Source organism: Octopus bimaculoides, chromosome 17 (genome assembly GCF_001194135.2).
Source record: "Octopus bimaculoides isolate UCB-OBI-ISO-001 chromosome 17, ASM119413v2, whole genome shotgun sequence".
In the NCBI taxonomy this organism is placed as follows: Eukaryota; Metazoa; Mollusca; class Cephalopoda; order Octopoda; family Octopodidae; genus Octopus; species Octopus bimaculoides.
The window spans coordinates 33619346-33630199 of NC_068997.1; the positions used below are offsets into that span (position 1 = coordinate 33619346).

A 10854-nucleotide genomic window follows, 5' to 3' on the forward strand; every position below is an offset into this window, starting at 1 on the left:
TATATATATATATATATATATATATATATCATCATCATCATCATCGCTTAACGTCCGTTTTCCATGCTGGCATGGGTTGGATGGTTTGACTGAGGACTGGCAAACAGGAGGCTGCACCAGGCTCCAATCTGATCTGGTAAGGTTTCTACAGCTGGATGCCCTTCCTCATGCCCTCTACTCCAAGAGTGTAGTGGGTGCTTTTTACATGCCACCGGCATGGGAGCCAGTCAGGTTGCACTGGCATCAACCACGTTCAGTGGGCTTCTTTCAGTTTCTGTCTACCAAATTGACTCACAAAGCTTTGGTTAGCCTGAGGCTATTGGAGAAGTCACTTGGCCAAGGTGCCATGCTGTGGGACTGAACCAGGAACCATGTGGTTAGGAAGCAAACTTCTTACCACACAGCCATGCCTGCGTCTATATGAGCAAATATTAGATATTTTATTTCTTTATGTATCTTTGTATTCCTTTCCTAATTCATTTTGTAGTTTTACTATCAGATTTTTCTTTTGAACTTTAGACAGGAACTGTTGAAATGGAATGGCTGGGGTTACAAGGATTCAAAATTTATTGTCAACAAAGCAGGTCAAGTGGAATTCACTGGAGATCGGTCAGTAAATAAAACACAATTATGCTTATTTTATTGTAAAAATTTACACAACCAACATACAATCCTCATATGTAACATTTTTTTCAGAACTATCTTTTATTTATTGTTGTGTGTGATTTATTTTAAACAGTTACTGCATTCTGCAAAAGTTTGCTTTAACTTATTGATAGTCTTTAGTGGAAAAATGGTCATCACAATCATTTAAGAAAATGATATACCTAAAAAGGTATCTGTGTAAATTGCTAAATTTATTAAACTATTTAACCCTTTAGCATGTGGATTACTCTGTCAAATGTAATACTTATTAATTTACATTGTCTTGAATTAATCCTGTATTATATTACAGCTTCAATATTTCGATGATGTGATTGTTTATCTTTAGAATGATATTGTGGGGTAGGTGTAAGAGGCTAGATCTGGCTAGTTTGAACATAAAACAAGTAGAATATTTTGGCTGGATATGGCTGGTTTAAAATAAAATTATGTGTGTATGTGTATATGTGTGTGCATTCATGTATTCTTTGTAATATTGCTTAAATATCACCATGATATTTTTCCTGTTCTTGTCCGATACTTGATTCATGGTTCTTGCGATTGAACTCGTATTGTATTGTGCTATATTCTGGTGCAAGATACGAACTCTGTTTACTTCTGTTCAGATTATTAGAGTAAATAGTTGATCAACATCTGTAAGACTCTGTTCTTCCTCTTCATCAACTCTTAACTTCCATTTCTCCTTTTCAAGGAATTATTGATTAAGTTGTTAGAGTTCTGGTCTACCAACTGAAGGAGCAGTTATTCATATCTTGTTACTGTTGCTACAATAATCAATCGATCAACCTTTGACAAAGTTGAATAACCAATTCCAACCAGTTAGGATTCATGGTTTGGGTTGTGTTATTCACCCTTTCAATTGCTGAATACAAAATGTGGGTCGTGAAAACTCCATTTGAGTGATTTTCCTAAGTCACCATCTCACCCTTGTATGACGATCTGTCATCAGGGTATGGTACCCATTTACTGCTGAGCAAACTGGAGCAACATGAAGTGTTGTTCAAGAACAAAACACATAGCTGGACTGGGAATCAAAGCCACATTCTCGTGATCATGAGTGCAACACCCTAACCACTAGGCCATGTAACTTCACTACACCCTGTCCTTTAGGCTACACACCTCACTGTTGCTACAGGGCATTTATGACAAATAAACTGGACTTTCAATGGCTAGACCAGATTTTTAATGGCCAGATCTAGTTGTAATAGGTGTAATGAAAAGGCATAGTTTACGTAATAAATGTTTAGTAGAAAGTGGGTTATACATCTTTAGATTGTATACCTGACTTTCTACTATAAAATTAAAGAAATAGACGGAACGCTGAACTCCAGACTAAACAACTCAAACAACATTTATTTAGGTGATAAACATACAAATCTTTTAGTTATACATCTTTAGAGGTGAGAATAACGAGCTGTCGAGTATAAGACCGAAAGATGTAGAGACAGCTTTAAACACACGTCCCTGCTCAATCGCTGGCCAGCGTGAAAGAGAATGAATTGAGCGGGAAACGCTTGCTTGTTTAATTCTACGCATGCGTAAGACTGCGCAGGCATTACTACAAATGTTTTCACTTTGTAATTCTGAGCTTAAATTGTGCTACAGATGAGGAAAGGGATATTACCACTTGTAGAATATAATAGAGGAATTCAAGACTGGCTGCCCTTGGGAGTTCCTCTACACCGATGACTTTGCAATGTTATTATCATTTTGAATATGCCAGTGGTACATTTGAACTTGCAAACAAGCCATTCACTGTATTTTGTCAGGGAGAAAATTTCTCGCTGTAGACAAATGGTGTAAATACACCTATACCAGCTTGTAGCAGCATTGTCCAGTTTCTGTGATGGAGAGGAGATAACCACTCTGAAATGTTTGCATCTTACGGTTTGGATGGGTGGCACTGCAAGCTGATTTATGTGTATTTACACCATTTGTCTACAGGGAAACATTTTCTGTGACAAAACACAGTGAATGGCTTGTTTACAAGTTTGAATGTGCTACTAGCATATTCGAACTGGTAATAACATTGCATTTATACACATCACTGCTTAGTGCTCCCTTAACTGATGACTTTGTTCTTATAGCTGAATCCCTATCAGAACTAGAGAAGAAATTTCAGGTGTGTAAGCAAGGTCTGGAATCAAAGGGCCTTAGAATTAATTTAGCAAAGACCAAAATCCTAGTAAGTTGGAAAACATCAAATCACTAATCCCTTCAGGGAGATGGCCCTTCTTGATATATTGAAAGGGCATTGGTAGAAATTCCATATAGTGTACTCAGTGCAAACTAGGGAAGCATAAGAGGTGCAGCGGTGCTAGAAGAAGGTTAACAGAGAAAGTAGTCTTTGAATGTGGCAGATGTGCCAGTACAATAAACACTAGGAATGTACAGGAAATAAACTTCCTCAAATGTCTGGGGGAATCTTTCAAAGTAGTAGATAACTTCTGTTACCTAGGTGACCAAGTTAGCAGTGAAAGTGGATGCTTTGAAAGTGTAGTTGTTAGAATAAGAACAGGCCAGGCAAAGTTCAGAGAGCTACTAACTTTTGTTGGTAACAAAGGGCCTCTTGCTCACACCTGTGTTTGAACAGCTGTGTTATATGGCAGTGACACATGGGCTGCAACTAGAGAAGCCAAGTGTAGGCTTGAAAGAAATGAAGTCAGCTGCTCAACTGGGTGGGTAATGTCAGTGTGCATGTATGACAGAGTGTAATTATTTTAAGAGAAAAATTGGGTATAAGGGACATCAGATGTAGTGTGTAAGAGAGAAGACTGTGCTAGTATGGTCATGTGATGTGTATGGATGAGGACAACTGCATAAAGAAGTGCCAATCTCTAATTGTGGAAGGAACCTGTGGAAGGGATAGACACAGGATGACATGAGATGGAGTGGTGAGAAATAATCTTCAGATGGTGACAAGGGACTGAGACTTCTGGAAATTTGCTGTGCTTGAGAAGACATGTTAAAATATGTAGAATCATGGTCCTCCATACATACAGGCATGTCCTTTGCAGCCATGCCCCCTCTCACATGCACATGCACACACATAATCTGTTCTCTGTCAAATCTACGCCATAACCCGTCTTCCCAGCACCCTTTCATCCCACTACCAATGATTGCCACCCACTGCAGGCTCCTCCCTCCACTCTCCCTCACATGCCAATCCACACACTTTCCATGCCCTCACATATCTACCACACCTCACTCCCTTTTCTCTCACCATCACTTGCTACAGCCATGTCCTCCCCATTGCTAAACGTATCCCCTCATACCCTTATAGAACATCCTCTTCTGTCCTTTCTGTACTTCTAATACTCCCCCATTATTCCCTATAGATAGTTCCCAATACATCTCCAACGCCATCTACTTTTCTCTCTTGTTCTGACTGTCTCTCTCTCTATCCTTCTCTCTAACTTTAACCTTTCCTCTCTTTCCTTGTCCTGTTGGGGTATCCAAGAATCTCCTTTATAGTAAGACAACTATCTCTGTCTCTCCATTATACTCTAACCTTTCACCTGGCCACTGCCCTTAATTCCACTCCCTCTCTCGGCTGACTATAACGGTATTAGATTAATGGACCAATCAAGGAGAAAATTTGGTTTACATGAGATGCAATTTAAGAACTAATGATACCCTGAGGCCGTAGCAGAGGAGTCTAAGACTAGTTGTACATGGAAACTCCTGCTTCAGGTAAAGAATTAGAAGGAAAATTACACGTCAAAGCAGTATTTAGAATCAAGAGGTATAAATGGCAATTTAGTTAAGATAAAAGTCGGAAACTAAACAGAACACCACTTCCATCTGGGAAATGGCTATGTTGAATATGCAGAAAGAGAGTAGGTTGGAACTTTATCTTTGACAGACAGAAAAGATGGAATTCACATTTAATAAAATTACAAGTATAAATAACAGTAAGAGCTCCTAACAAATGATGTCTTTCAAATACTTAGAAGTTGGTAGTTTCTGTTACTGTCATGACATATTAAGCAGAGGAGGTGGGTGTTGTGAAATCATAGTAACCATAGATAGGAGAAGGTAGAAAAAGTTCGGGGAACTGTTAATTCTGTTGACAACAAATGATTTTCCTTAGTAAGCAAGTGAGAATATGGCTATGTGGTGTGTACAAAAAGCAATAGTTGGATGCAAAAGTGTCATATGATGTTAAGTGGAAAGAGCGTGTGGAAGAGGAGAAAACTGAAAATGTGGGAAGAAGTGGTGAAGTATGATCTTAGGATGCTGGGCCTGTCAATGAAGATATCGAAGGGTTTGTAACTAGTGTTGAGACACTATGCTAAAATAGATCCGTGAAACAGATGCCAGCATGGAAAAGCTGGCATGAAAATGATGATATTTAAGCCATGCTGTGGAATAGTTTCTAGGCTATAGGGCCTGATAATGAGAAAATAATGGTAGAGACCTGAGGCAGTATGTTGCCTGCACATATAATTTTCTATGTTGTCCTTAAAATTATATGAATACTACAATAACATTCAAAAAATATTTTTGTTTTCCATGTGCTATATTCATATTGCTTATGATAATTAAATGGCTGAGGACTATTGTTTAGATGTACCTACAATATTCTTGTTAATTAACTTGCTTTGTCAAGGCACCTACCTGGCAGAATCATTAACATGCTGGGTGAAATGCTTATCTGCATTTCATCCAGCTTTATATTCTGAGTTCAAATTCCACCAGGGTCAACCTTTGCCTTTCATTCTTTTGGGATTAATAAAATAAGTACCAGTTGAGCACTAGGGTTCAATGTTGTTGACTTATCCTGTCCCCTGAAATTGCTGGTCTTGTGCTAGAATTTGAAACCAATTTACTTGCTTTGTCTTTATAAAAAAGAAAAAAACAGACTAAAAGAATTAAAAGAAACAATATGTTCTTCAACGTTTTTCTCTTGTAATTCAATATTTTCTATATAAATTTGACATATATTGTTAATGAGCACACTGCATATTTGTTTCCAGCTACCGACTCAGTAAAAAAGTGTTGCCATATCTAAAAGATTTTATGATGAAGACATGTGGTATCAGTTTAGAGCATAAGATTGCAGCTCAGGTAAGGATTAGCTAATCCCTTTCTCTTTCTTTTTTGACTGTGTTTGTTCCTGAAATTAATGGCCCAGGGTGAATGGTGAGAAGCAAATAGAGAAGAACTGATGCTTTTGTCATAAGTGGGTTCATATGAAGAGTTATTGCTGTAAACATGTGAATGCTAACAATTCATATTAAACGACTATATTGGCTAATATTTTTCTGGTGTAAACTTTTATTTGTGTGTGTGTTGGAGAGAGAGAGAGAGAGAGAGTGAGAGTGAGAGTGAGAGAGAGAGAGAGAGAGTGAGAGAGTGAGAGAGTGAGAGAGAGAGAAGTGGGGAAAGTAATTAGAACACTGAAGTTTATGGCTAAAGAGTTAGCAGTTTATACTGCCACTGGCACAGAATTGTGCCTGAGGCAAAGCAACAGCAATAATGGGAACCAAAAGTTAATAACCCAGGGAATAGAATTGAAAACTAGGAGTTAACTAGTAACTTGTTGCTAAGACAACTAAATAAATTGATTTTCTTTTCAATTCTTTTCTTTCTTCAGCCAGAGATTACAGCAGCTGATATCCCACCTCCAGTTAAGAACAAGGAATTCCTCACTGATCTTCGACGCACTGGTATTAGTTATTCAGATGACTGCCAAGACAGACTTTTCAGAGCTCATGGTAAGACTTACTCCTTGAAATAGCTCACCTGAAATCATGTAGTTTACCTGCATTATTCTCATGTATACTTAGCAGAGTAGTGGCTTCCACTACAGTGCACAATAAAGAGGAAAGTATATTTATTCAATATTTCAGCTTTAACAAGCCTTTATGATTCCAAATATGTAGTGTAGATGAGTGGGGTGTTCAAATAAGCCAATGAACTATTGTTTTCTTTCGGAGTAAAGGCTTGTAAATAAATTTGGTAATGAAACATGGGCTGGGACCGGTGAGGACATGCGTAGGCTTGAAAGTAATGAAGCTAGCATGCTTCACCGGATGTGCAATGTCAATGTGCATGTATGACAGAGTGTAAGCATCTTGAGAGAAAAGTTGGGCATAAGAGGCATCAGATGTGGTGTGCAAGAGAGATAACTGTGCAGGTATGGATGAGGACAGCTGCGTAAAGAAGTGCTGATCTCTAACTGTGGCAGGAACCTGTGGAAGAGGTAGACCCAGGAAGACATGGGACGAAGTGGTGAAGCATGATATTTGAACATTGGGCCTCACAGAGGCAATGACTAGTGACCGAGACCTTTGGTAATATGCTGTACTTGAGAAGACCTGTCAAGCCAAATGAAATTGTAGTTGTGGCTGATGCTGGTGTCACATAATTGGCACCTGTGCTGGTGGCTTGTAAAAACCACTTTTCGAGCATTGGTCAATGCCAGTGTTGTATAACTAGTACCTGTGCTGGTGTTGCACAACAAGCACCTGTGCTGGTAGGATGTAAAAAGCACTTTTGAGTGTTGGGCCTTACAGAGGCAATGACTGAGACCTTTGGCATTACGTCATGCTTGAGTAGAAGACCCGTCAAGTCAAGTGGAATCATAGTCATGGCAGATACAGGTGTCGTGCAACTGGCACGTAAAAGTACCCATTACATTCTCCGAGTGGTTGGCATTAGGAAGGGCATTCAGCTGTAGAAACCATACCAAATCAGACTGGAGTCTGATGCAGCCCCTCACCTTACCAACCCTGGTCAAACCGTCCAACCCATACCAGCATGGACAATGGATGTTAGATGTTGATGATGTCTATTTCACTCTGTGTAATTTTATTGTTTTCTTATACTTATATAACTGAAGGTATTTCTTAATCCTGTAAAATCCAGGTCTGTTGGTGGATCTGCACAAATTTTCTCTACTCTCAAAATCAGTTGAGGATAGTTTGGTATAATTTTATGTTTTTTTTTTCAGCAGAAGGGGCAACATTTGAAGTTAACTCTGAGAATTGATAGGATATTTTCTGCCATACTTTTATGTCTAATGACTGAAACAAGTAAAAAAGCGTCTCATAAAGCGGGATTTATATATCTTAAATTTGCAGAGGAATTTGTAGTTGGTAGTTTAGCTTAATCGGTCAAAGCATCGTGACGCGTAATCACGGGGATGTGAGTTTGAGTCCACAGCTAGCCACCTACACTTTCCTCTGCAAAATAGGGGTAGTTTATCCCGTTCAGGCTATATTATTAGCATTTTTCTGCGATTGAGAATTTAAAATCACTTCTTTAACTTTATAAAAGATAAATATATTTGAGTATAATAAACTAGAAAAATGCTTATGTAAAATACTGCAACCTTTGATAGTGCACAGGTACTAATGATATTTGTATAGACCCTATGTAAACATATGCATAACATAACATATTAATTATGCTCTTATATATTGTGTTATTAGTTAGGCAATTCCTATTTAAAGGGTAATTAATTATTCCTATTAACACAATTATGCTCTAATACAATCAACATTTGCAGTATCAGTTTTGTTAGTTGTTGTTTTACCAACATTTTAAAATTTAATCAGTGATTTTTTGTGCAAGATGAAGAATTAATTAAAAATCATCATATCGTCGTCATCGTCGTCGTCGTCGTCATCATCATCATCATCATCATCCTTTAACCACCGTTCTCCATGCTGGCATGGGTTGTACGGTTTGACAGGTGTCAGCCAGCTAGAGACCTACCTGGTCTCCATTTTGTCTGTTTTGGCATGGTTTCTATGGTTGTGTACCCTTCCTAACATCAACCAATTTACAGAGTGTAGGGGTGCTTTTATGTGGAACTGGCATGGGCCCTTTTACATGACACTGGTACAGGTACTTTTATGTGGCACTGGCATGGGTGCTTTTATGTGACACCAGCACCCATGAGCCTGCAAAACTAGGGTCTCTTGGCTGAGAGAGGGATGTAAAGGACATGCATGGGCTGCCACGATTCTACTCAGCTTTACATGTCTTCTCAAGCACAGCAAACTGCCAGAAGTCTTCGTCTCTTGTTACTCATCTTTTCTGTGACACCCAAAGACTGAAGATCCTTTCTCACCCAAAGACTGAAGATCCTTATTTTTGTTAAAGATTTCATAAAATCTATGTTTTGTTGGAAAATTCTTCTTGAGTAAACAAAAGAGGATTCTAGCTTGCAAACTTCTCATGTTAAACCATGGGTTATACTAAAAATAAGCATAGACCTATTCTTCCTAATTCTAAACTCATAATTAATGTAATGCAGATTATCTTTAAAATCCATTTTGAAACATTTCTTCACTAAACTAGTTGATATTTTAGGGAGTGGGGGACAGTGTTATTAAGGTAATTTGGAAAGTTATTGATGTTAATTAAAAGTTGGATTTTCTATTGGGGTTAAATAATCCATTAAAGAGATTTAAGGTTACATATAAGGAATTTACTATTGGTAGATTCATGTCCCATGTTATTAAAAGACTAAGAGCTTTGGAAAAGAGAATCATCTCCTTAATCCTGTCCATAGAATGGTAGAGCACTATTAGACTGAAAACTAAAATACAGGAACTGCATCTACAGGGTGGTCTGAAAGTCTTGTCACCACCTGTAAATATTGTTTTAATTGTCTATTATTAAGGAGAGGGTTTCATAAGAGTAATACCAGAATACCCAACAGTTGAAGGATGCTGTTTTGGCAGCCTTTGCAACAATCACCAAAGCACAGCTTCGTAAAATATCACACTGGTCATGGTGCTGCATCATTTTGTGCCACGAAAATGATGGTATTCATACAGGCTTTCTCAATGTGTGATAGTGTCAGTATCAATGAAAGTGAATATACTAAAACCAGTACATGTGTTTGATATTATTATATTGTTCCTCTATTGTTATTACTTTTTGGTAAGGGGTGACAGGACTTTCGGATCACCCTATAGATATTTCTTCTAAGAACATTTCCATTAGATGAACCTATTTGAAAATTGTTTTTAAGAAAATAGATTAATTCATTAAAAGGGTAAAATGGCAAGTCTTTTATTTTGAAAAGCAACAAGAAACTAAGAAGGAACAATAACATTTTGGATTCCTCTGCCATCTGGGATGTGGTTATGCTCTATATGTAGAATAGGGTTAGGTAGGAGCTATGTACTTTGTACCAAATGTATACTATGGACACAAGAAATGCTGTAGTATCGCATGTAGGAATACCAAGAAGGACTTCAGAAGTAACAGATATACACAAGAGTAGTTAGCAATAATAACACCCGACTTTTATCTTTTACTTGTCCAGTCATTAGGCTGCAGCCATGCTAGGGTACCACCATGAAAAATTTTTAGTTGAATGAGTTGATCCCAGTACTTATTTTTTTTGTTAAGCCTGGTACTTATCCTATCGGTCTCTTTTGCTGAACTGCTAAGTAACAAGGACGTAAATCACACCAACATCGATTGTCAAGCAGTGGTGGGGGACAAACATAGACACAAAGGCACACACATATATATACGATAGGCTTCTTTCAATTTCCGTCTACCAATCCACTCACAAGATTTTATTCAACCTGAGGCTATAGTAGAAGACACTTGTCCCAGTTGTTACACACTAGGACTGAACCTGGAACCATATAGTTGGGAAGCAAGCTTCTTACCACACAGCCACACCTGCACCTATAAAATATAAAATATATTTCTAGGAATAGATGATAGTTTTTGTTACCTAGGTGATCTACTTAGCGGTGGAATAGTCTGCTCCAAATGCAGAGTTGGCAGAGTAGAGTAGAGTGGCAACAATAAGATTCTCTTGAAGTGAAGGGCAGATTGTAATAATGATTGTATACAATATGATGTTTTATGATAGAGGATGTGGGAACGTTAATGAAAAGGCTATACAAGCATCCATAATGGACATAGCACTAATGCATATAAATTATGATAGATGAGTAAAGAAGTTCCAAGTAGAAGGAATCTATGGTAGAGGAATCATCATCATCATCATCATCATCATCGTTTAACGTCCGCTTTCCATGCTAGCATGGGTTGGACGATTTGACTGAGGACTGGTGAAACCGGATGGCAACACCAGGCTCCAGTCTAATTTGGCAGAGTTTCTACAGCTGGATGCCCTTCCTAACGCCAACCACTCAGAGAGTGTAGTGGGTGCTTTTACGTGTCACCCGCACGAAAACGGCCACGCTC

At 38.2% G+C, this 10854-nt stretch overlaps 1 protein-coding gene across 1 annotated transcript in view; it reads left to right on the plus strand.

Moving 5' to 3' along the window:
- LOC106871118 (alkyldihydroxyacetonephosphate synthase, peroxisomal) overlaps window positions 1-10854 on the plus strand; it is an 85881-nt gene that overhangs the window by 9509 nt on the left and 65518 nt on the right. The window contains exons 2-4 of the mRNA XM_014917430.2: window positions 520-609; window positions 5643-5733; window positions 6263-6383. Coding sequence (XP_014772916.1) covers window positions 520-609; window positions 5643-5733; window positions 6263-6383 — 302 coding nt within the window. The remainder of the gene's footprint in view (window positions 1-519; window positions 610-5642; window positions 5734-6262; window positions 6384-10854) is intronic.